The sequence below is a fragment of the Megachile rotundata genome, chromosome 15 (genome assembly GCF_050947335.1).
Source record: "Megachile rotundata isolate GNS110a chromosome 15, iyMegRotu1, whole genome shotgun sequence".
In the NCBI taxonomy this organism is placed as follows: Eukaryota; Metazoa; Arthropoda; class Insecta; order Hymenoptera; family Megachilidae; genus Megachile; species Megachile rotundata.
In genome coordinates this window covers 5,276,136-5,302,297 of record NC_134997.1, presented here as the reverse complement: position 1 = coordinate 5,302,297, position 26,162 = coordinate 5,276,136, and the positions used below count along the sequence as shown (strand labels likewise).

The following is a 26,162-nucleotide window of genomic DNA, read 5'->3' as shown; positions in this document are numbered from 1 at the left end:
GATTGAAACGCAAGCTAATGACATCAGTGGAACATCGACAGAAAGTTCTGTCAGTAAACAATCTCACCAGCAGATGAACATCAATGAAATCTTCCACCAGTAAAAATCCAGTTAGAACGACCAAGTAGTGAAACGCCACATAATTGAAACGCCCCGTCAGTGGGATGTCCTATTATTGGAACGCCCCGCCAGCGGAACATTCCTTCAGTAGAAGGTCCTACTTGTAGGTAATCTTACCAACAGATAATCCTGTCGATGGAACATTCCAACAATAAAAGTCCCAGTTCCGCTAAATGACCCAACAGTAAAATGCTCTATAATTGGAACGCCCGTTGGTGGGACATCCTATTATTGGAACGCCTTAAAATAGTAACAACCCATCAAAGGATAATTTTATCGGCAGAACGTCAGACCTTGAGAGATTTAATCGTCTTAAGGTTTTGCATGGTCTTAAACCTTGAAATGCACAAATGTTCAATTAATAACCGATATAAACGATTTCCATTTCTATTGAAAGTGTTCACTATTGGCTCACCATTAAAACGCCTCGTTCGAGGACGCACTGAATGGCTGAAATCATAGAAAGCTGACGTCAAGGATTTGAAATGGTGACGGACAATTTGAATGTAACCGAAAATTGGCACATATCACAGAACTATCTGTACAGATCGGGTCGCACGTGTAGCAATTCTGTCGGCTGAATCGACACATGTAGCCGTAGAACGTGACGGTTCATTCAACCGGAAGTTCTTCGTTCGAGTCACGTGTCTCGCCATCAGCACGGAACGCGTTCTTCAGACAAGCTCGTTTCAGAATCAATCCGCAGCCCTTGGTGTGGTATTCGAACACGGATCTGCCACGTTCGGGGCTGAATGCTGCTCCGAGAGACGATTCATCATTTACGTTCCCCTGAGTTTGATTTCAACGTGAACATATCACTCTCACTCCCTCGTTCTCACGTCACGCACTTGCGTCCATACATTCATCCGCACGTGTACCGGCACTCTTTCTGGCTTCTTTATTTTCTTCTCTCTCTCTGCGCGTGTTTACGAATTACGCGGGAAAAAGGGAGGAGAACTGTCTGCAAAATAGATGATGCGGGAGAACGGGGAGAATGCGAGCTGGGCGTTTCGAATCTTTTATCAGCCGGCGTTCGTCTGGCGAGCGGATTTTCTCTCGAGCGAGAGAGAACCTTTTCCCGGGACCTCTTTCATTCGGTTAAATGCGATCCCACGCGAAAAGGGGATGAAGGCTCAACGGGATCTTCCGTATTCGTGGACTACAATTCCGGAGAGTCCAGATCTGTATTATTAAGTACTAATCTGCTAGCCGGTCTCTGTTCGGGTCAGAATCGATGTTGCAGCTAGGTGATATTAATCGACATAATTTTGAATCCCGGGATACAAGTTTGAATTTATAGCATCGTTGAGCGAAAGGGAACAGAAATTTAAATGGATCACGTTTGAAATGGAGTTTTTGCGAGGTTACGTTTTTTCCCCGGAGAAAAGAGGGAAATTATCGAAGGAAACCTTCATCCCATTCTACCTGTCGCTCGCAAGATGAAATACTCGCTGGCAACGAAACGAAAACCCTCGGTATGTGTCCGTGCACACGGAGAGCGTGTGTACCCGTACACATACATAAGAATATATCATATACATATCATATATATATTATATTTATATTTATATATATATATAGGTGAATGTATAAAGAAGTAAACTCGTCAGACTTATGATTTTATGCATAGGTCAGAGGTTCGTCGTCAACAAAGGAATTAGCGTCCTCTTGCCCATCGCAAAATGGCATCTGCCAATACGTCAAGGTGAGCTTTCGTCTGTAACAAAGAAACAGAAACGTTTGCTTGTGATGTTTCGATTTAACATGAAATTGTATAAAAGGTCACAAATCAGCCTGAGGCGGCCTAAAATGTGCGTAATTATAGAGCAAAGTTTATATTTCATTTTATCATACGGAGTGTTCCAGTTTTTTTTACTTTAACTTTTAGATGTATTAAAATTAGAAATGATTATTCAAGAATTTTTAAATCTTCTTTAATTTATATTAAAAGAGGAAAGTTGATATTATACTGAATTACAGCACTGTCGAAGTAGGTGAAGTAAATCTTGAGCGAGAGGTGAGTCGAGGATTTTGAAATTTAAAAAATTGGAAATTTCACTATTTGGTAAAATGAAAATTTCAAAATTTGGTGATTTGGAACTGTGGAAATTTGAAGAAGTATGAATTTGGTGATTTGGGAATTTTCGAATTTGATAATGTTGTAACTAGGTAATTTGGAAATTTCATCATTTAGAAATTTAGTAGTTAGTGAATTACGAAATGTATATATTTGATCATTTAAAACTTTGGGAATTGGAAAATTTGGAAATGTGGTGTCTGGAAAATTTTTCATTGGGACACAGAAATTTGAAAAATTGGAAAATTGGTAATTTGGAAATTTGATAATTTAGAAATTGGAGTTTGGTAACTTAATTATTAGGCGATTTGGTTAGTTAATAATTTAGGAATTTTTGAAGTTTCATAATTTCATAATCTGGAATTTAATAATCTGAAATTTTTGAAATTTCATTTCATAATTTGGTAATTTGGTAATTTGGTAATTTGGTAATATGGCAATTAGGAAATTATGAAGCCTAGAAATTAAAAAATTTAAATTTGGTAGATTTCGGTAAAATATTAAATAAATAATAGCTTTTTTTATCTGGATTCGTCAAAATCACACAATTTGAAAAAAAAAATAATAGCTACACCCTCTAGTCCTCAAGATATTCAAAAAACATTTTCAGCCCCAAACTTTACGGCCGATTACCATCCCTTTAAACCACACGGTCGTCGATGAAAGAAAATACGTGAGAAATATTTCTTTGAAAACTATATCTCAGATAAGTTTCATCGAAAACGTGACCAGGTTGGATATATTCCCTTGTCAGACATTCTTCATGCAATTCGCGAATAGAACGAAGATTCTGTGAGAAAGAAGAAAAATACAGATGTTAACCCAGCGCGTGAGGAAGTTGACCCAAAGTAAAAGATGTTATCTATCCATCCGTGAACATTTCTAGTGTTACATTTCGGCAAATAAGAATAATGACAATAATAACAGTAACAACTGCATTAATTCGTACTATCTCACGCTCGAGATATGACTATTATTGTTTTTGGCCTAATTGGTCTGCGGTAGCTCGAGGCAATACTACCGCCGAAATTACATGTGAGTCCAAGCGTCCATTTTTCTGTTCTGACCAATTTGTAGAACTGTAATTCTTCTCAACACCTAGATCAACTTCATGTGCCAACGTGGCTTGATATCGGTATATTTTTATGACTCTGTAAATTCTGTTTTTCTAATATGTTTATTCTAGATTACGTGTGCGAATATGAGTTCGAATGCGCGGTGCTGACTTCGTTAACCTCTTAGGCATAACTGAAGTTTACACGGCGCTACTTCTGTACGGCAGAGTTCGGTCGTTTATGACATATTTTATTTTAAAATGTTTATAATTATAAGTTAGCAGTGGCAGCTGAACTTAGGGGGGTGCTCCAGAAAATTTCCCCCTATTTTAAAATTGTGTGAAAGTAAACAAATATGTATGAAAAGAAAATTTATTCAGAAACTTGATAAAATCCTAAAAGAACCAATTAATACATTTTACTTACTATGTTATCGATAACTTCAAGTGTAAATAGGGTGCTGCAGTTCTATAGTGCATATATGCGAGCCGCCATTGTAATTGACGAATTAAAATAATTTTTATATCAAATTTATAATATAAGATACTCAAAGTTTCTACTATACTATGCAGGACAATCATTTGTTATGTTGCATATTCAAAACACTTTTCGGTCAAAATAAAAATTCGTATAGTATCGTTACTATTAATCTTTTAGGCACGGCTGAAATTTACGCGCCCCTTCTCTGTACGGCAGACTTCGACGCGAATTACGCGTAAACAGCACTACAATGTGTGACAATGCTATTCTCTACGCGAGTACATTGGAATGAAGTTTTTGATGATTAAATTATAATTTTTCCCAAAGATATAATATGCTTTAACTTTGATAATTTACTTTTTTAGAAAATTCACAAAATATGTAATTTCCAAATATTTCCAATGTCGTATTAGTGCAAAGAGGTGCTTCCATAGTTCTTAAACTTGGCGTTACCTTTTATTTATATGTAACGTACTTTTGTGGGATTTGTTAATACTCTTATGCAATGTGGTGAAGGCAAATAAGTGCGAATCAAAACATATGAAAGGATCATTCAATTGGAACGGTGAGCGAGTGAGCTAGTAGAGTGAGCCACTATGGCGGTATGTAATCTACGATGCATTCGCGAAAGCCAATGGGCCGTTATACAAAGAGAATAGCCGCGAAAGCCATAGTGGTGCGTAAGAGGTTAACGCTGCTATCAAATCTCTACATTCCCAAATACCTACAATTCTGAATTCCTATTGTCTCAAATTATTACATTCTCAAATTGCTAAATCCCCAAATTCCCAGGTTCCCAAATACTAAAGTATTGAAACTCCTACATTCCAAAATCTGTATATGTATGAATTCCTATATTCCCAAATCTCTGAATTCCCAATTACCTAGATTTACAAATCTCTACATTCCAAATCTCTACGGTCCAAATCCCAACTTTCCCAAATTTTTACAATTCCGAATTCCTATATCCCTAAATCCCTACATTCCAAAATCCTTTCATTCCGAAATTTGTACATTCTCAAATCTTTAACATCATCAAAAGCCAAGAGTCGCGAATTACTAAATCCTGAAATCCTCAAATTCTTAGATTCCGAAATAGCTAGAATTCCAAATTTCTGAATCCCTAAATCGCTACACTTTCACAACATCAAATTGTGAAATTCTCAACAATCTGTAATAGAAAACAGTTTCTTTCCTTTCTTGCCTCCTTCCAACGATAGACCTGATACGTCAGCAAGAAACCCAAAAATTCGACTACCTACGGACAAGAATACTGGCCCCAGTACTTCGTATCAGTAATAAACACAATGTAGACGTTCTCTAAGAGCTACTTAGTGTTCGAAGAACACTAACTAGGCTCCGAAGACTCTGCAGAAATCGCGAAAAATTGGGGAACTTAAAACTAGATAAGATAAAAACCACAAAAAAAGAAGCTTAGAAAACATAAAAGATATAGACAAGAGGGTAGCAAATATCAGATCCAAAGTATCAAGGCTGATTAGGTGAGCCGGTTTCGGCAACCACTGAACGAGATATCTCGACAGGGTGGTTCGAGTGGCTGTGCTCGCCCAACCGGAAGGAAAAGAAGCGAATATCGATTTCAAAGAGGTGGCAGGCCGGGTCTGGAATCAGCCGGAGAGAAAGGTCAACAGTTCGCCGGATGTGAAGAATGATAAATCCGCGAGAGGGCGAGACGGGGCTCAGATTTCCCTCTGGTCGTAGGTGTTTCTTTTCTCTCGTCTTTTTTTTTTATTACCATCCTTCTTTCATACTTTTCCTTCTTGTTCGGCGGCTTTTTCCTACCGACGTTAAAGCGCGTACAAGGTATTTCTGGGAAATGGTCCCTTTAAGGGAGGCGATAAAATCGTGCGGAAAGGGCGTTATAACATGAACGAGGGGAAAATGCGTATTGCTCGACGTTCAAATGTAGAGTGGAGTTATTTAAAATGCTGAACGCGGCTGTCGTGTTTTATTTCCCTCGGCTTATTTCAACGGGGAAGCCGATGACTGCGGCTGGGCTTTCGTTCTTTTACAGTGACGGAACTTTCGTTCGGTGAAATAGGACTGGCATTTGCGGCTTTGGATTATGATTTGTTGGAAAGTTTAATAGTTGCGGATTTCGAGGAAATTAATTGGCTGAATCGGGAGATTTGGAGATACGGCGATTTATGAATGTGGGTATTATGGAAATACGTTGCAAATTCTGGGATTTGAGGATTTTTGGATTCACATGTTGAATAATATGTGAGATTGAAAATTTGAAAATTTGGGAGATTTGGAGGTACGGTGATTTATGAATGTGGGTATTATGGAAATACGTTGCAAATTCTGGGATTTGAGGATTTTTGGATTCATATATTGAACAATATGTGAGATTGAAAATTTGACAATTTGGATATTTGGAGATTCGGTGATTTGAAAATTTGGGGATTTAAGGATTTTTGGACTTACAAATTGACAATGTGAGATTGAAAATTACAAAATTTGAGAATTGGGTGATTTGGTAATTTGAGAATTTGGGAATTATGGAATTGTGGATGCTGGAAATTTGGAAATTATGGAATTGTGAATGCTAAAAATGTGGAGATATCAGGATATTTGGATTTATAAATATTTGACAATAGAAAAAGCCGAAAATAAAGAATTTGGGAATATGGAGATTTGCAGATTTTAGAATAAATGTGAGGATGTAGGAATTTTGTGATTTATAGAATTGGAGAATTAGGGATATGAATATTTAAAAATTTACCAATTCCCAGGTTTAGAAATTTAGTAGATTTGAATTTGAAGTTTTGAAAATTTTAGAAGCTGAAAGTTAGAAAAATTTGAATTTAGAGATTTGCTACTTTGCATAACACAAACTTGGTAATTTGAAATATGAGAATTTGAAAATTTGGCAATTTAGAAATTTGTAATTTTGTAATTTTGTAATTTTGTAATTTTGTAATTTTGCAATTTTGCAATTTTGCAATTTTGCAATTTTGTAATTCCATAACTTTGTAATTTTCTTAGTTTGCAAAGTGTAATTTTGTAACTTTGTAAGTTTGTAATTTTACAACCCCGGAAAGTAAAAGGTTTGAAATATAAAAATTTGAAATGTTCACATTAAGAAACCAGGATACTTAAAAATTATGATATTATTATATCTAAATCCAATTTCATACATCACAAGATTTGCAAATCTGGTAATTCGAAGTACTAAACATTTTGAATTTTGACAATTTATATACCTACTAAAGTATACCAAAAATGATCATAATCATCGATTTCCACTGTGATAGCCAACATACAAAAATAATATAATCATCCAATCTTCAATAAAGAAACGTTCCTTTTGAAATTTACAAATAGCTGGGTAAAAATTCCCAAAAAAGAAATAAAGATAGTTGTAAAGTACCTCATAAATTGTAACAAGTATTCGAAAACCCTTATCACAATATTTTATCGTTTGAATCAGTTTTTTCCTTCGGGAGAAGAGGTTCCAGTTGTAAAACCAAAAAGAAATTGTTTCTTTATCTTCTTTTTCACTTCAGAAAAAGTTTCTCAACTTGTATCTTTGCTTCGTTGTTTTTCACGCTTAGTAGCAAAGGGAAAAGGGAAGAATTAAAGAGACACTTAGCTTTTTTTAGAGATTTACACTCTCGTCAGTGTGTAAATTGAGATTCCCAACCCGGGAGATTAGTTCTCCCTGTGGCTTTCGAGTATTTGCGAGCTTGAGGGGATGGTGAATGTCGCAGAACAGAGGGAATTGAGCGTGAAATTAGTCTAACATTACGGTGAATACTTTCTTGCTGTATATTCATCCACCATGAATTGTATTATCTCGTAGGATTCATGGGATGACGCGAATTTATAGAGCACGAAAGATTAGGGTACCTCAAAAAATTTTGTTTTCGATCTTACCCTCTAAGTTAGTATATGGTGTAAATCCCCTCAAAATTTCAGCTAAATAATTTTAATTTAACAAATCGCTCAATGCAATTTAGTATACACAATAAAATTAAAAATAAAATTTCTTGACCATTTTTTTATTTATTTAAAACTATTTATTTGTCAATAGTTATTTTTTGTATTGACCAATTATAGGTATTCCATCTAATTTATAATATAAATATACTTTTATGTATTTAAGTTCTAGAATTTTTTTTCTGGTCTATAATCATTTTTATTATATGATGGATATTCTTTAGGATGTTATTGCGCTACTTGTAATAAATATTACAACTTACCCTCCTTTTTAGTTAAATATTTATTAAATTCTTCTGTCAATGCTCCTCACTCTGCCTCATCATTAACAATTTGCTAACTTCTCAATATTTCTTGACAATTCTTATAATTTTCGTTTAAAATCCTTAAATCAGGAAGTAAATTAAGGAAATCATGGTAATTCGAACTGTTCAAATAAAATTAATGATTTCTTTATCATAAAGCAATTAAGATCTTTTGTAGATAATGAATGAATATTGTTTAACAGCAAGTTACATCAAAACTTTGAATAATAATCGGATAAGTTCACTTTTTTCAAACACTATTCTTAATTAACATTACTTATTATTTATTGATTTCTCAACTATGCAAATTCGGTTAAGTTAAGCGATTGACATTGCTGAGATTTAATACTAACATCTGATTTTGTGCAATTTTATCATAAAAACACCTGTAATCGCTTAAATTGTAGATAAAAGTCGGTATAATTAAAAATCAATATAAGGATAGAAAATTTTTAGAAAGTGAGATCGAAAAAAAAATACTCTTTGAATCACCCTCCTGAAAGATATTCTTGCACGTAAGCGAAGAAAAGAATTTTCGGCTTAGAAATTCTTGCAAGAATTGTTCTCCTAAAGAAATGTTAGAGCAGCTGCTTTTTTACGATTTATTGCTTATCTTGATAATTTGAGGAATGAAAATCTCTGTATCTTTTCTTTAAAAAATTCTGTTACAGCAACAACGTTGTAACTAGATTGTGTTTACATTTAATATGGCGTTGTTATACCGAGTAATAATCTTGTTCATATCGGGACATGTATGAGAAATGATTAAAAAGACTGATACGAAAATATTTTACATAAATATCTAATATAACAAAAGTTTTAAGAATGTAAAATATGTGTAGGTTATAAAATAGAAAATAGTCCCTAAAGAACCAAACAGTTATCCTATAAATTACCATAAGACAGATAACGATAGCTTATCCTATAAACTGTTAGTTATCAATTTGCATAAGTTATAATTAAGAATCAAAATAAATGTTTTCTTAACTAAAATTACTTAAAAAATAAATTTTGATCTTTAGCTACACGCGATTTAATCGAATTAAAATTTAAAGTTCAGTTTAATTTAGATTAAATTAAAATGTAATTAAATTTGAATTCAATTGAATTGAATTTAACCCAAAGTGAATTGAACTTTGAACTTACCTAAACTAAAGTAAGCTTAATGAAATTCAACTATACTTAATTAAATTAAAATTTGAATTAAAATTAAAATTAAAAATAAAATTAATCTTAATTTATTTTAATTTTTATTCGTAACAAGAAGTCTCAAATAACGACTGAAAATTAATCGTTCATTGATAAAGTCCTCCATTAAGATTAACTTTTGTCTTCAACCCCTGTTGTATCATTTAATTGTCAGATGCATTAATCAGAACTAATCTATCACTGCTACAATACCAGAACAAATAAAAAGAATGTAAATGTTATGCCTATTTTATATTCAGTAATTCTTGACTACGCAAATTATAGTCAGACATAAACTTGAATCTAAAACGTAATTAAAATTCGAGCAAGATTTATCATATTTTAATTGAGTACCTCGCGGACAGCTTCATTAAACTATGAAAACGGGGTTAAATTCGATAGCTGGGAGTTAAAAATTAATATCTTTTATAAGAAGGTTGTTCAGGTAAAATTGATCAATTAGAATAATTAAAAGAAATGGAACATTCATAGACTTTTTTATGCGAACAAATATGTAAAAATAATTGAAGTATAAATATATAAGTAATACAAGTATATGTACAAGAATAACTGATGTATAAGTCTATGTAAAACTATGGAAGATTAACTAAAATATAAAGAATATATATAAAAATATAAATAAATAAATAAATAAAAATATGTGCATATATAATACATATACAATAAATAAATAAATATATATGGTATGATTAGATTAAGCATATTATATATATATACCTAACCTAACCATATGTATATTGTATATATGTATATATGTATATAAACATTTTATAAGTATATAAATAATACAAGAATAATTAAAGTACAAAAGTATAAGTATATAAAAGTAAACAAAATATAAGTATATGAGAATACCTTTACCGAAATAAATAACTGCATCAAAAATAAAATTCTTCAGCTAAATAAAACGTGTGGAATGTACTCCCGTCAGAGCTAAGAAAGGATAAGGAAGCGAAAGCTCCGTGTAAAAATGGTAGTAGATTGTAGGTTACTGATTGAGTTATTTAGGGACTACTTTATCAAACCAGAGGATTGATTAGAGACTTACAGTTTTGTAAAACATGCAGGCTTGCCTGTCCTCGTCTTCGCCCGTAGGGCAGTCTATAAAACCGTCGCACAAGGCGTGATCGTCGATGCAGTGATATCTACCCATTCTGTCTGCAGTGGGACACGCAAACCTTTCCATCCCGTCTTCTGAGATTGGACATTCTGTAAAAAAAAAGGAGTACAAGATTTTAATCATTGTTTTCCATTGTCAAGAATAATATTTTTGTTCGGAAGAAATAATAAACGAATCCGATTTTCACAAAATCGATTTCGTTTATTGTATTTTCGGACGATTTGAGACGATATCTTGAGAAGATATCTTCGAAAGAGCCGTTTATTTTAAATGTAGAACAAGTTCATTATCATCGCGAGATTAAAAGTTTGCATTTCAATAAATTTAAAAATATTCGTTAACACTAATAGACAAATTTTGGTTTGTGGTACTAGAGAATGTATGTTTATTATGCATTAATATTTAATAGTGTTTAATAGCGTTCAATAGTTCCTAGCTAAAAAAAATAATGGTTTTATTATACCCAAGTGCAGTTGCATTACTTTCAAAATTAATGAATTATTGTAATTATTAATTGTTAATTAATAGTTATGTAAATTAATCAATAATGATTGTTCTATTATTTTTTTTCTTAATTTCTTCAAATCATTTTGATCAGAGTTGTCTTCATATCCAAATCCAGATTTCAGGATTTTTATTTTATTACCAATTCTTGTAAATCTCATTGCTAAAAACATAATAAAAATATTAAAATTCCTCGGAATAGGGGATTTTATTGTACCGGCGTAATTATCCAGAAAAGGAATTTGTTTTTCTTATTATTACCTGCCAGCGTCACTTTTAGATCACAGTTATAATTCTTGTTGAAATCGCTGAGTATTTCTTTTTAATAAAATAAACCACTGTACGTAATTAATTTACAAATAACAGAGAAGTTGTTAAGGGGTTTTGTGCACCGATACTGAAACAAGAACCGTGCGAACTTTGTCGAGTATTAATTAGAAACTGAACTAGAACCTGCAAGCTGATAATAGAATGATACCTAGACAGACTAGGAGATCCTCGCTCATGTTGAGGTTATGCCAATATTCTACAATTTGTAGTTTTTGACAGTATTGTTCGTATTACCAAAGTTTACCGGAGCTAAATCATACCGTAACATTTGAATTTCAATTATTTTCTTCAAATTGTTTACAGATGAAAATATCACATTAAATTTTATAAATTATCTTCATTTGTTTCAAAAATGGACTTGCACTTTCAAAATAAACGGTTCATTTCATGCTCAACGTGAGAAGATGTTATCCGAATCTGTCGCAAGAGTGCGCATCTTTTACTTTCTTTTGTTTCGGACGATCTTGTAACGCAATTTACGCAATGTTCGACTGCAATAAACACGTGCACGTTAGGAACGTAAAGTGTTGACATGAAAGCGTTAGAAACATCTGATGTTACGTTGGACATGTACATAACGTTTTTCTGTTCGATTATAGTGATTTAAACCGTCATACTCGACTTCGAAACAACGAAAAAGTTATAACGATTATAAAAGAGCGATACGTGGGAGAATGGTGCATCGTTACGCGATACTGTGAACAAGCTTTTCTCGGAACCATGTTTCTCAAATAACGAGTTGACCGACTTTCAAATTTTTTACTGGCATATAAAGTACACGTCACTTGATTTTGTGAAATAGGATTATGTGAATATCGTCGATATGTTTTCCTTTCTTTTCGTCGAAGAAGTTTCAAGTTTTATGTATACTGAATTTTATGACCGTGACTTCCGTAAAAATAACATTTCTGTCATATTATTCTTGTTCAAAAAATAAAAATGATTTATTATATTATGTTAGTTTATAAAATAGCCACTTTCATATACATTAAATTAATGTATGTGTTTTTTTTCTTTAAGTGAAAAATAGGTGAAATTTATTTTAAAATATAATCAAATATGTCTGTAAAGTTTAAAATTTTTAAATAATAATAATATAGTTTATAGGACAGCTTTGAATGGGGACATTTTGAATATTTTTTATCACGATGTGTGTTTATTTATTATTTCATACTGTTAAAATTCCGTATTTTAATATTTTTAAATTATACAGTCTCATTAATTCTTTATTTTGTGATTTCAAGGGTTTGAGAATGTTATACTTTGTTTTATTATTTTGATAACTTTTTATTTCAAAATTTCATTATTTCACTATTTCACTATTTTACATTTTTGACAATGTCTTTCTCACTACTTCAGTAGTTTATTATTTTTGTAATTTTCTGTTTGTTTATTTAACAATTTTAATAGGTGTATGTCAGTAAGAGTGTGATAAATACTCATTACAGTATAATATATTTTTAATACATTTCTACAATTTCAATATGACATGTGATTAATTTTCTGTGTTAATAATTCGCAATTCTGGTAAACGTTCTTTTTAATATTCTTCCTCGAATATCCCCACCCCATTATCTCTTTGCTACATCTCCGTTCCATTATTTTCTACTGGCAACATTTCAAAACACTCCATCGTTATTTCACTACACCTTTATTTTTCTTATATACCTATATGTTTAGAAGCTCGTAACTCGTTTATTTTTCTTCTTTCCTATTATTTTATACTATCGCGTTCCACCATTTCCTTACATCTTATTTCCGCCATATTTGTTTTCGTTTCAGTGATACAGTTTCCCTTAATTGACCATTATTCCCATGGCGGTTCGTGTAATTTATCTATTACACTGTTCACGGTATCGATCGTTACTATTTTTACGCAACAATCGACACGACCCTCCAATAATTACTGACATTTTTTTAAGCGAAATTTCTTACAAGGTTGCAGTTTAAAGGATGCATATTGTATGAAATTTGAAGCCATCGATAAATATCAAGGTTCTTGTTAGCATTACTGTTTTATCGATTTACGGTACATCTATACCCTATTGTCTTTAAAAAAAGACACAGGGAAGTGCTGTTAAACGTCAAATTTTTAATCTTCCAATTCCTTCGATTTTTCTGGAAACTTTTGCACTTCGGTGAGGATATTTTTCATTTTATTCGCTGTTGCATAATTTTAGTAATTTCGCGGGGGCACTTTTTGAATTTTTTTGCAATCATAAATATATTTTAAGGTAAAACAAATAATCATTTGTTCATTTTAATTTTTTTGAATTCAATTCATTTTAATTTCTTTTAATTTTTGAATTTTTATATTTTGACAGTTTTCAGTGTTAACGTTGGAATTTTGTTAATTTAAAAATTTTACAATTTTAGGTGCTTGAAGCTCTTGATCTTTGTATTCAGAAACTGGAATTTTTTTTGAGATTTCTTACATAAAATGTTTTATTCTGAGGGTGAAATTCTTCAAACTGGTAGCTGTGAAATTTTTTAATTTTTTGAAGTTTGTGCTTGCAGAATTTTGGGGTTTTTACATTTGTTAATTTTGGTATTTAGAGACTAGAATTTTGGAATTTTTAAACTTTTGGATTTTGAGATTGAAATTTTTTCAATTTAGAACTGTTGAAGCTATTAAATTTTTGACTTTTAGAATTCTGCACTTTTTGAAGCTCTTAGTTTTGGATTTTTGAATTTTTAATATTTAGAATTCTGAAATTGTGGAAATTTTTAGTTTTGGGATTTAGGAAGCCGAATTTTGGAATTTTCAAACTTCTGGATTTTGAGGCTGAAATTTTTTCAATTTATACCTTTAAAACTTTGGAAGCTTTTGAATTTTGGAATTTTTTATATTTAGAATTCTGGAATTATGGAAACACTTAGTTTTAGGATTAGGGAGTCGAATTTTGGAATTTTTTAAATTTAATTTTTAAATTTTTCATTTTGTTTTTCAAAATTTCGCAATTTTTCAAATGTCGCAGCTTTAATTTTAAATAAAGGAGTAGATAATACATCACCTCCACTCTAAAACAAAAACAGTGTCCTCTACTCTTACTGAAATTCCCGGAGTTCCATTAACTACTCGTGTCACGATCTCTAAAAAAAAACAACCCTCTCCGGAAATCCCCCTCACCCTTTCTTCATCAGAATGCTAATTGACCGCGTGCATACGAGATTTCCATTAATTCTTGTCTCGTACCCAATCGATTACTAATGAAGCTTTTGTTGGCCCTGGGACAATGGTCGAATGAAAAGGGGATAGGGACGTCTTTTCCCTGCCTTGTTCAACGATATTCCCACCTAGTAATTTACCAGGGTTCTAGACTACTTACAATGCACGACTATTTCCGACAGCAGCTACTGGTTGCAACGGAATGCCACACCCTTATTCGTGTACGTGTGTTCTCGTGTATATGTGTGTGTGTATATGTATGTGTGTACACTCGAAACGAATCGACAGAAATATCGTCGGTTACTTCGAGACAAGGTCGTCTTTCGTTCTTTGTTTGGTTCTTCTTGTTTGTTTTTTCTTTCTTCGATCTACTGAATTTTGTTAATTCTTTACATTCTTTAATTTCTTTAAGTTGCTAGATAATAGCAACTTAACCTACAATTTTCAGTACAGTTGCGTCATTTATAGGTAGCTAATTATTCGTACAATGTGAAGACAGATGAAGAAAGTTAAAATGTTAGACACATTATCAGTGATGCCCGAATACGCAGATCATAATTAAAATTGAACCAAAAATTCAATTGCAGTGGAAATATGAATCTAGTTTATCACGTTCGAACTGTAGTGTGCGTCACGAGTGTGACACGTTATTGTAGGACAAGAGGTTAATTTACAAAATAGATCAAGTTCTCAATAAAATCGCAAAAGTACGTAGTACGTTAAAAATATACAGGGTGACTCACCACATTTTACCATCTAGACTTGCGTCATTATTATTATTCATAGCAAACAATGTTTTAGATGAAGTTGAATGGTTTTGAGAGAATTATAATGAAAACTACTGATTTTTTCACATAAAGAGATTAATACTTTTTTATAAAGAATATGAAGGAGTATCAGCGGATGCAATAAAAAATATATGATTCCATTCAAAAAAACATTAATGACCTTCATATGTCCTTTACACGTCCATCTACAAAAAAAATATACCACCAGCATATGTCTCTCTCAAAACCATTCAACTTCATCTAAAACGTTGTTTGCTATGAGTAATAATAATGACGCAAAACTAGATGGCAAATAGTTGTGAGCCATCCTGTATATTTTTGGTTTATTATAAACAGTAAGTAAATAGAAATATAACTATTTATCTGAATTATTTATGATGGAAGAGAAATGTTATGTTGAACCACACTTGGTATGGAGGTTAGAGGGTTAAACCTTGAACATTGGTCTACAACGATCTCCTTGCATTGATTTTTAAGGTGAACACATACAATAAAAGGTAGTAAATAAAATAGATTTAGGTAATTTAGAAGAGTGATAAAAAATATCTAAAATTGCATGATATAAAAAAATAGAATCAATGTCTAAGAGGTTAGGATTCTACATGCAAAAGGAATGCATACAAAATATTAATATAAAATAATATTATTTTATAAATGTCAATCTAAAATTTAATTAGAAATTGTCTCATGAGACTGTAAGTGTACAAATACTCTTTTGACCCTAAAATTTGGATATTTCTTGTATTATTCTTTTATAACACATTATTAAAAATTCTTAATGTGCATATTATTTTTGTTTACAGGAGGCTATTAATGGAAGCAATTTTTTATGTATTACTTATGTAAATAAAGTTGTTACAAAGAAACTATTGTAATAATTGTAATCACTGCAGTCATTTGAAAATCCATAATTTCTGTCATCATCAATGTATTGAACTCAGACCACATTCAAAATCAATTTTTCAACTATCGAAATGACAGCAAAAATTTATACATCCAAAATTATCGTATATTCTAAATAATCTTTATCGTAATTTTACTTAACCGTAAAATGTTTTCTTATTATGGTTAACATCAAGTATATGTTACTATAGTTAACAAACAAGTGACTTAGGTAATTTTCAAAATGAACGACTCACAAGAAACCCAAATGAAACAGTGACCTTTGGGTTTCAACAGGTGCCTCAAACAAGTGACTATCAATCTCGTTCAATTCTCAGTTGAACGGAAAGGGGTGGTTCGAAAGGGTAGTGTTTCGATCGGGCCAATTTCACGCGTACTCCACAATCAAACTCGATCCGAACCGGTGACTTTATTACGAAACGATAAAAGCTGACGATAAAATCGAGACGAGGAAATAAAAGGAAAAACTGCGAAAGATCTTCAAACTTTTTTTACTCGTTCCGGCAGAATAACGCACACTTGAACACGGTGTATAAAATTATTTGCACAGGTCGAGGGTGTGACAAAAGCGTGCGAAATAAAAAGATCGTAAAGAACTCTTTCAAGGTTCTCTTTATTTAGAAATAAGTGTGTTATATCAGAAAAGTGGTAGGTTTTTCTAGCTCCGGTTTCCGACATGTTGCCCCATATTCGCGTGTAATGCCGCAACAGGTGCGAATAACATCTATCGATAATAATAACCCGATAATCGTCATTATTTCCACGTCCGCCTGTAATTTCCGGTTTGATGTATCTCGATCTTCAAATACTATCACCTTAGTACCTGATGGAATGCTAATTCATAAAAATTATGTATGTTATTCAACATAATCTTTTATCTAAATTTTTGTCATGTTTTCAGAATTTCAGAAAAATTGTGTTTAAAGAGTACTTAAGTATCATGTAATTAGTTGAAAATTTATACTTTGAAGTTACAAATATATTGCAAGGTATAACCTATAATAAAAGTAACAGAACGAAAAGATAGTAATAAACGAATAGAAATGGAAAGTAACGCATTTATTGTAAACTACCCCCTTAAAAAAATCTAACTTGATAAAATATAACCTTAAATTATTGTTTACAGAAGATCATAATAGAAGTTAATTTCTTATCAAACAACACGTTTTTCAAATCAAGAAATTTTTTAATAAAAATATCGAGTTACATTAATATTGTTAAAGTCTATTTTAAAAAGAAACAATCTTAAAAAATTATATTTTTGAATGTTGGATAAAATTACTTATTTGCAAATATAATAGTTATATAAAGAATTATTGAAAAATATATAAATCGTATTAAATTATAAGAAAATATAAGGGTTGTGCTCTGTAACATAGTTAATAAAATTCTCCCTTCAAAAAAGAAATTTATTAGAAAGATCTTCTAAAAAAAATTATATTTTTTAACCAACTCGTTACGTTTAACAGAAATGAATTTTCTTATTGAAAATCAATTTCCCATAATTAATAAAATGTTTAAATAAAAATATCGTATTACAATAACATTGTGAAATACGTAAAAGGAGATATTTATAAAAGCCTTGAAAAAGACATACGTCCATAAAAAGTTATATTTCCATAATAAAATTATTCTTTCAAAAATATTAGAATTGTACAAAAAATTATGAAAAAATGTATAAATTATTTATTAAAATGTATAAAAAATGTATAAATTATGTTATACATTTTTGTATAAAATATGTTATAATACAACATATTTTGTATTATAACATATGTTAAAGATAATATGTTATAAAATATTGTAAATAAACAATTGTATTTATAAATAAATGGATATTTTGCAAAGCAGTCTGCACAGTAAAATGTACCTCAATAAAACAAATTTTCAGACACGCTTTTCTGTGTCGTAAAATGTTTTTCCATTACCGAGAAAAATACGTTTTCATCTCCTAAATGTGTTTTCACAAAAACGAAAATGTCAATTTTTTTTTTTAAAACCGTACTGTATACGTTTAGTCGTTAGCAATTAAAATTATTAAATTAGTTAATTGTTATTTCACACTATTAATTAACACTATATTGAAATAGTTAGCACTATCAATTAACAAAATACTAAAATTAGTTAACACAATATTAACCCTTAACGGTGACACTCGAGTATGAAACAACCCCAATAAATTTAGCTTTAATTTCAGCCATTGAAAATCTGAAAAAACCTATTCTGAAACACCAGCATTTTTACTATTATCTCAAGAACGTTCATCAATTAACAAAATTCTAAAATTGGTTAACACTATTAGTTAACACAATATTAACCCTTAACGGTGACACTGGAGTATGAAACAACCTCAACAAATTTAGCTTTAATTTCAGTCATTGAAAGTCTGAAAAAACCCTGTTCTGAAACACCAGCATTTTTACTATTATCTCAAGAACGTTCATCAATTAATAAAATACTAAAATTAGTTAACACTATTAGTTAACACAATATTAACCCTTAACGGTGACACTCGAGTATGAAACAATCTCAACAAATTTAGCTTTAATTTCAGCCATTAAAACCCCTGTTCTGAAACACCAGTATTTTTACTATTATCTCAACAACGTTCATCTAAAATTTTAGCTCTTTATATTAACACCGAAAACAGTTTCGAATTTTTCTATGGCAACCGTCATTTTTTCAATTTTTTTTCACACTCAACTAAAAACAGTTGAAAATGTCAGTCGAAAACTGAAGTGAGTTGTGAAATATTTTGAAATAACTGTTAAAGATTATTTATGATTTTTTTCAAGTAAAAATAATGAATGGCTTCTTCGTATTTTTAGTGACTTGGGTCTTGAACGTCACAGTGTGCCAGATGTATTCTTTTAATAAAGTGTAATCGTTAAGGGTTGAATTAGCTAACTATCAGTTAACACACTATTAAAATTAACCCTCTCAAGTAATACGATATTAAAATTACCGCAATATTGAAATTAGTCAACAGTGGTTGCAGGCCCATTTAGAGCCCATTAAAACTTTGGTTAAAAGTGATTACGGGCCCATTTCCAATAAAACCTAAGTTGCAACCCAATAAAAATCGCACGAGGGCAAACCGTTAAGGGTTGAATTAACTATCAGTTAACACGCTATTAAAATTAACCCTCTCAGGTAACACGATATTACAATTACCACAATATTAAAATTAATTAACAGTGGTTACAGGCCCATTTGAAGCCCAATAAAACTTTGGTTAATAGTGGTTACAGGCCCAATAAAACCTAAGTTGCAAGCCCCAATAAAAATCGCACGAGGGCAAACATGTAACGAAACAAACTCGTCCAGCGTCGCATTAATTACTATAATTAATCGCGCGACCTTTCGCGTTTCATATATATTTACGTTCTCGTTAGGCGTGTTAATTAGCCCAGAACGAAAAATACGTTGAGAATAAAAGAGAGTGGGGAGCTCGCAGGTGATCATTTAATCACCTCATTTGTCGTACGGTTGGTCAAGTGACAACTAAAACGGAACTCGATCGAAACGAACCCTCTTAAAGGTCACACCACGAGGAAATTAATCTCGTAACCCGTTGCGAGCGTTTATCATTTCCTGATTGTTTTTCGTGGAAAAAGTATTGCAAGCTTACAATGCTCGCAGGGCAGGATCAGAGTTGTTACTTCTTCGTAATCCGTCCCGGTGATCAACGGGGCGTGCCATGGTGATCAGCGGGCATGATAAAAGTCATTAAACAGCGAGCTACCCTGTGCCGCAGTTTTAAGAATCGATACACATTAATGAGCAAAAAATTTTCACGGTAATTACGCGACACGGCTGTTAATTAACGTTAATGAAGAACAACTGTCACACACTGGGAACACGATTTTCGGGAGAACAAGCGGATCGTCCCACACTAATCGGGATATCTGTTATCGATAATCCGGTTAACAGTTTTTGATTAAGGTCTTTGAACAATTTCAAATTATTGCGGTATTGTAGTATAGTTGTGATTAAAATTTTGATGTTAGTGGTGAAATTATTGAGTGAGGGAAAATTATTTGGTATTGTTCTAATACGTATTTTGATGTTTATGTAGTGTGGAAGTGGAACATGTTAGATTTTTATGTTCCTAAACTTTTAGAGAAGTGTATTTCTGGGTTTACAGTCTTCTGGATTACTGGATCCCTGTATTTTCAAATTCCTAGATTATTAAATTTCTGGATCTTTAGGTGTTTAAATTCAAAAATTTGGGGATTTCTAGAATTCTGTATTCCTAGACTTTTTTTACATTTCTAAATTTCTAGATTTCTAAATTCTTAAATTCCTAGGCCCCTAGATTCCTAAATTCCTAGATTCAAAGATTCCTAGATTCCTGGATTTCTAGATTCCTAAATTCCTAGATTCCTAAATTTCTAGGTGCCTAAGTCCAGAAATTTTTAGATTTCTAGAATTCTGTGTTCCTAGATTTCTTTTCACATTTATAGATTTCTAGATTTCTAAATTCTTAAATTCCTAAGTTACTAGATTCCTAAATTTTTAAATCCCTAAACCCAAAAAATGTTATATTTCTAGAATTCTGTAATCCTAGATTTCTTTTTACATTTCCAGATTTCTAGATTTCTAAATTTCTAGATTTCTAGATTTCTAAATACTAGATTCCTATATTACTAAATTCCTGAGAGTTTCTAAATTGCTAAATCCCGAAATTCCTAAACCATATATTACTAGATTCATATTCTCAAAGATTTCTAGATTTCTAAATTCCTATATTCCTGAATTTCTAGAACTTCACATTCCTATAATCCTAGTTTCGTAAATCCCTAGATATCCAAATTCCTAGACCCCTAAATTAGGTAGGTCCTAGATTCCTAAATTCATAGATTAGAAAATTCCTAAATGTCCAAATATCTAAATTAGAGAATTCCTAGATTTAAAAATTTTTAAATACTCAGATTTTTACATTCCTATATTTCCAAATTCCTAAATACCAAAATTCCTAGATTTTTAAATTTTCATATTTCTATATTGCTAGATTCTCAAATTTCTAGAGTCATTTTTAGACTTAAAAATTCTTACATTAGTAGGTTCCTAAGTTTCTAAATTTTTTGATTTTTAGATTCTTAAATTTCTAGATTTTTAAGTGTAGGTTCTTTGATTTTCGCATTTCTACTCATACAAAATCCCTAGAATGTCTCCACTATGTCTTCACATTTCTATATCCCAAAATCCCTATATCAAACTTCACACTAATCATACCAATATTAAATATAATAAGTAATAAAAATTACATGTTTGTCCCCAAATCTAGAAACATTTTTTTACCACAAGAAAGACTATGATTTTTATAATTAATAAATGCTGTAAATCAATAAATTTGTACTGCTAAAATGTATTATTAATCACTAAGCTAATTATTTAGATAATAATTTACAATATTAAATATTTATTTTTTTAATAAAAATTGATAAATATTTAGTACTATACATGGCTGATATATTGGCAGTCAGAGTAATGTAAATCTTATAGGTTCATCTGGCCTTTTGGCCGATACGCACCCGACAAATTTACGTACACAGGAACATCGCAAATATTAACTGATAATAATTAATTACAAATCATCGATAATAATTAATAGTTACTAACTACTACAAACATAAATCCATAACATTCTCATATATAGAATTACTCATTTATAATACGAACAATTGCATTTATAGTTAATTAAATAATTAATCAGTGAGAAAATCTAACTGATTCTTTTTTCAGTGAGAAAATGATCAAAATCATCTTTGACAAAATTTTGAACATTTTTATAAATCAATTTTCTCGAAAACAAGTTTGAAAACAAAAATGTCATTTCATGTTCCCAACTTATTTTTCAGTAAATCATACTCCACTGTTCCCATACCAAAACACCCCAAATAAAATCAATTCACGTATTTTTAACAAACAGTTGCACAATATTGCGATCAACGTTTTCCAATTTAAAAAATTGTAGTGAATGCCAAACATTGCAACAGATAATTTAATTCACTAAATCATCCATTTGATTGAATAAACGTTCACGTCAGTTGCATAAAGTTCAGAGGGTAAAAATTCTGCAAGTATTCGATTCGGGGTCAGCGAATGATTGAGAACACTCTATATCGCAATTCAAAAGCATTCGCGGAGTTTCGGCAATGATAAGGTACATCGGAAAATTGCATTGTAGGGGACGACATCTAAAGGACACTCGTGGGCACCATGACAAGAAATTGCCCTCCATTTTTCCCCGAGCATCCTCTCTTTTTCAACCCCTCGATTTTTCACGCCGATGAAAAATTGCTCGTTTTAGGTTCAAGGCGAGATGTCCATTCAATTAGTTGCCCCTATCGAATTCGAGAGTTCGTCAAACATAACAGCATCTATCGACCCCCCAAAGTATACCTATCGATCGACTCTCTTCAATTTCAAATCAAATTTCCACCCCGTTCAAATTAATATTCAAAATGGAACTTCAGGACACAAAACTCAGAAGAAACTTTGCATTCCCACATTTTTTTTTGTGCTCGCATCAAAATGATCAAGACATTTTTATCGAAACGTAACTTTCATAGAGTTTGAAAACTTAATTCTCATGTAATATTCTGTAAATGAATCAATATAACAATCCTATTTATACCTAACTTTTGATTCGTACATGAACCTATGTCTCTATGTCCCTCAGGAAAGTCTTCGTGTGGAATTTGATAAAAAAGATTCACAAGATCGAAGCTTAAAAATTGATCCACTTACCAATCTGCGGCACGTCGTACTGTATGCTACCCCTGGTTGATCTGAGCATAAGTTGAGAAGCAACGCTGACGCTGTTCCCAGGGGATGACGGAGGTTGAGCTTGATGCTGGGCAGCTTCACCGGGTAGGTCGATGGAGCGTCGTCCGACAGGCATTTGGCTTCTCTTTCCAGGAAGCTTGGCAGCATCCAACGGGAACGGTGGCCTGGCTACGAAACCGGGTCCCTGATAATCCCTGGACTTGTCAGCCCTCGCTATCGGATCAGTCTTCAGGTTCGCAGCAGCGTTGAATTTCTTCTGCTCGAATAGATCGTCGTAGTTGGATTGTCTGGTTTCCGGGAGCGTTTTACGGCCGGCCTCGTCGTCGCACACCCTGATAGGTAGACTAACGGTGTTCCTGGAGTGTTTGCAGTCTATCCGCAGCTTCTTCATACGTTGCTGGCCTATATGACCGTTCGGTTGATCCTCCACAGGGTGCAGGAACTGTTCTCCGGGTTGGGTGGCGGTGTTCATGTACTCCGAGTAGAGTACGTTCAGCATCGCCGGCGAGAGGGCGAAGAACACCGTCTGCAGCTCCCTGGGCTCCCTGATCATGTCGTCGATCAATATGCCGGCCGGAGTCCACGAAGAGATCCGCGGCTCGTCGTTCAACAGCAACCAGTTGGACAAGTCGTCCCGGTGAGACGCCTCGGGAGGATATATCCTGAAGTGCAACAGGTTATTGCCAACCGAGGAGCCGAGCTCGCTCTTCTTTCTGATGCCGCCGTGCCGGTAGTCCTGTTCCTGCTGTGCGCCCTGCATGATGATCACCGGCCGATTGCCCACGGCCAGATCTAGCCCTTGTCCCACGTACGTGAGAAGCCAGAACATGCACACCGCCATCATATATGTGTCCTTTTGATGCGTCGTCCTGGTAGACGACGACTGACGAGGCCTGCTCAGTGTCACCCGGCTACGTTCGCGGATCTGCGCTCGCCTCGCTGCCCGATCGAAAGGCACAACACTTGTTTAGGGGGTTTAGGCCGACTTTTTGTTCGTTTAGAGGCTGGACGGGGATAGGGGAAGTCCGCGGGGGAAGAAAACGCGGATGAGCGATGACCGGCGATCAATCGATAACCGTGTCGGCTACCACCGTCACATGGGAGATGACGTTTCTTAAAACGCGCTCGAACCACTACTGATCATTCTCGTCGGTTCCTTTCCCGCGTGTCAAGCTTCGTATCCCGTTAACGACGCGTTCCTCGTCCTGAAATCAGGTCGTTAGGTAAAGAACAAGGCTCCCTCCGATTCGGGATCAAATGCAGTGCCGTGATCAGAGGTGCTGGTGCTGATGCTTTTCAGGGTGCTCGACAGTACATGGGCAACAATGAAACCCGATCGATCGGCCACAGTTACGTACTCATAATCGAACTATCTTTCTCCTGGGTCTCCCGTTCGATCGCTTACCGCTGCTTCCTTCTATCCAGCTCGCTCCCATAACCATAGCTTCCGGCGGGATTCAACGATCCGGCCCAGCTCTCCGTGTAAGCCTTCTCGCGGACAGCCGCGTTCGGTCCCTACGGATCGTACGCCCTCGGAGGGACCCGCCGGTGGGTCCGTTGCCCCGGCGATCGACTTCCGGTGCACGGGAGCTGGTGCAGTACCGGCAAGACGTTCTACGAGCGGTGACACGGCGTGCAGCGACCACATCGAACTCACCGAACGACTTTAGAGTGCGGTAAAAGTGGCTATGTAGGACGAGTGAGAGATCAACAGGTGCCCGAAAAATGTGCAAAACTGTGCTCCCGATATAACGAGAGGGCCGGGGAGGGGGAGGGGTGTATGCGGGGTGGGTGCGAAAGGAATTAATTAGACACCGGACGGGCGAGTGCGTGTCGAAAGGTCGCAAGGCGGTGAACAAGTAAAGTGATACACAGCGGTACACATCGAATCATAACAGAGAGAAGAAGAAGAGTGTATGAGACACAACACAGGCGACGCGTGAACAGAGAGATAAATTAGTCGGGCAAGAAAGGGTGCAGTTTGCGATTACGGATACACTTGCGTGTTGTTTCGTGCGGAATACTTGCTTCTGTGACTGGGGTGCTGCGAAACCTTCGCGAGTTCTCCTCCTTTATATCCAAACCGGGCTCTTTCTCATGCGTTACGATCAACGAGAGGGTTAACCTTCCCTGTCTGTTCAGATCAATCGTGTCCAGTCGCACATGCTAAATTGCTCCTCGCCCAAGGGCAGACCTCGACGGCCGCGAGCGTTCGGTAATCGTCTCCTCGTGCCCGCTCGGTTCCGACCGGAAGCTTGTGTCCCGCTCGATCACGCGAACACAAAATGGTGCGAACAGTCGGCTAGCATGTTGCTGCTGGTCTGCGAGTGTGCGGCTGCGACGACGGTCGGGCGAAAACAACGCCAACGGTTGGGTCGATCGACGTCGTCCACCAGGCTCGTTCTCCTCGAGTGTCCGAGCGTGTGTGCTTGCTTACGTAGACGGCCAGCCACTTACGTCGTGCTCCGTGTTGCTCTCGCGTGCTTCTCGCCAGCGAGTACGGGCGCGTTGTTGTCCCCGAGGACGAAAACTGACAGTACACGAGTCGGCTGCCGGGTCTCGTACGTTGCCTCTGGGCGGGCCGGCTGCCTGGCCGGGAAGTCGCGGTTTTAGTAAAGAAAAGGTTTCGACAACAGGCTAACGCGGAGTCGGTTAAAGGAGGTTGCGGCCGTGGATGTTGCTTTGCTGGCCGAAGGTCGAGGGATGGAGGATCGAAGGGTTGGGACGGGTTAGTTTAGCGAGTGAGCTGGCTGGCGCCCTCACCAGAACTAACTCCCACGCTGCGCGGCAATAGTCACCGGGTTTAATACAACGCGCATCGTCTCCCACCAGAACCGACGTCGACGCCGCCGCCGCCGCCGACGACGACGACGGCGACGTTTCCCTTTTCTCACCCCCTCCCGAACCTACCCCTGCTAACCCAGGGGTAGCCCCGGCCACTACGTGCATCGTTCACGCTTCCGTTCCGCATTGAACACGCACACCGACTCGACCCAAACCACTGTGCCTTTTTTTTTCATAGTTTTTGAACGCGAAACAAACCCCTGACGCATGGGGTGAACCGCGCAACGACTGATCCATCGTTTCATGCTGGGTAAACGACGTTTCGATGGTGCCTCGAATGAAATTTTTTCACAAAGCCGTAGTTGATTCAAGATTATTTTTATCTTCGATATTCCTGTGTTAATTTCAACTGTTTTTAGTTTGTAACAATTTACTGGTTTGCTACATGTTTTACTGTGTTAATGAAATAAATTTACGGATAATTTTTAGTGTGAGAAATTATCACTACGAGGGGCTTAATAATTCAATATTTTTTAAATCTTTAAACATTTATAAAA

The 26,162-nt window shown here is 34.5% G+C and overlaps 1 protein-coding gene across 2 annotated transcripts; it reads right to left on the bottom strand.

Annotated features, from left to right (window-relative positions):
- Positions 1–1,667: 1,667 nt before the first annotated feature.
- Positions 1,668–25,601, bottom strand: jeb (low-density lipoprotein receptor domain-containing jelly belly protein). Of its 2 annotated transcripts, none has more exons than XM_012292764.2 (4): positions 24,227–25,601; positions 22,783–24,026; positions 10,261–10,421; positions 1,668–1,837 (listed from the first exon to the last, which is right to left on the bottom strand). In XM_012292764.2, the coding sequence occupies exons 2-4, from the start codon at positions 23,663–23,665 to the stop codon at positions 1,778–1,780; spliced, it is 1,104 nt and encodes a 367-aa protein (XP_012148154.1). In that variant the 5' UTR covers positions 23,666–24,026; positions 24,227–25,601; the 3' UTR covers positions 1,668–1,777. The 2 variants fall into 2 exon arrangements, with proteins under 2 accessions (XP_012148154.1, XP_003706560.2); XM_003706512.3 differs by having other exon boundaries at positions 24,850–25,601.
- Between the last annotated feature and the right edge of the window lie 561 nt (positions 25,602–26,162).

Coding starts and splice junctions, on each gene's coding strand:
- jeb (XM_012292764.2), bottom strand. CDS start 23,665: ATGATGGCGGTGTGCATGTTCTGGCTTCTCACGTACGTGGGACAAGGG. Junction 10,422..22,782: donor GTACGACGTGCCGCAGATTG/GTAAGTGGATCA, acceptor TTTTTTTTACAG/AATGTCCAATCTCAGAAGAC. Junction 1,838..10,260: donor CCTGCATGTTTTACAAAACT/GTAAGTCTCTAA, acceptor TCTTTGTTACAG/ACGAAAGCTCACCTTGACGT.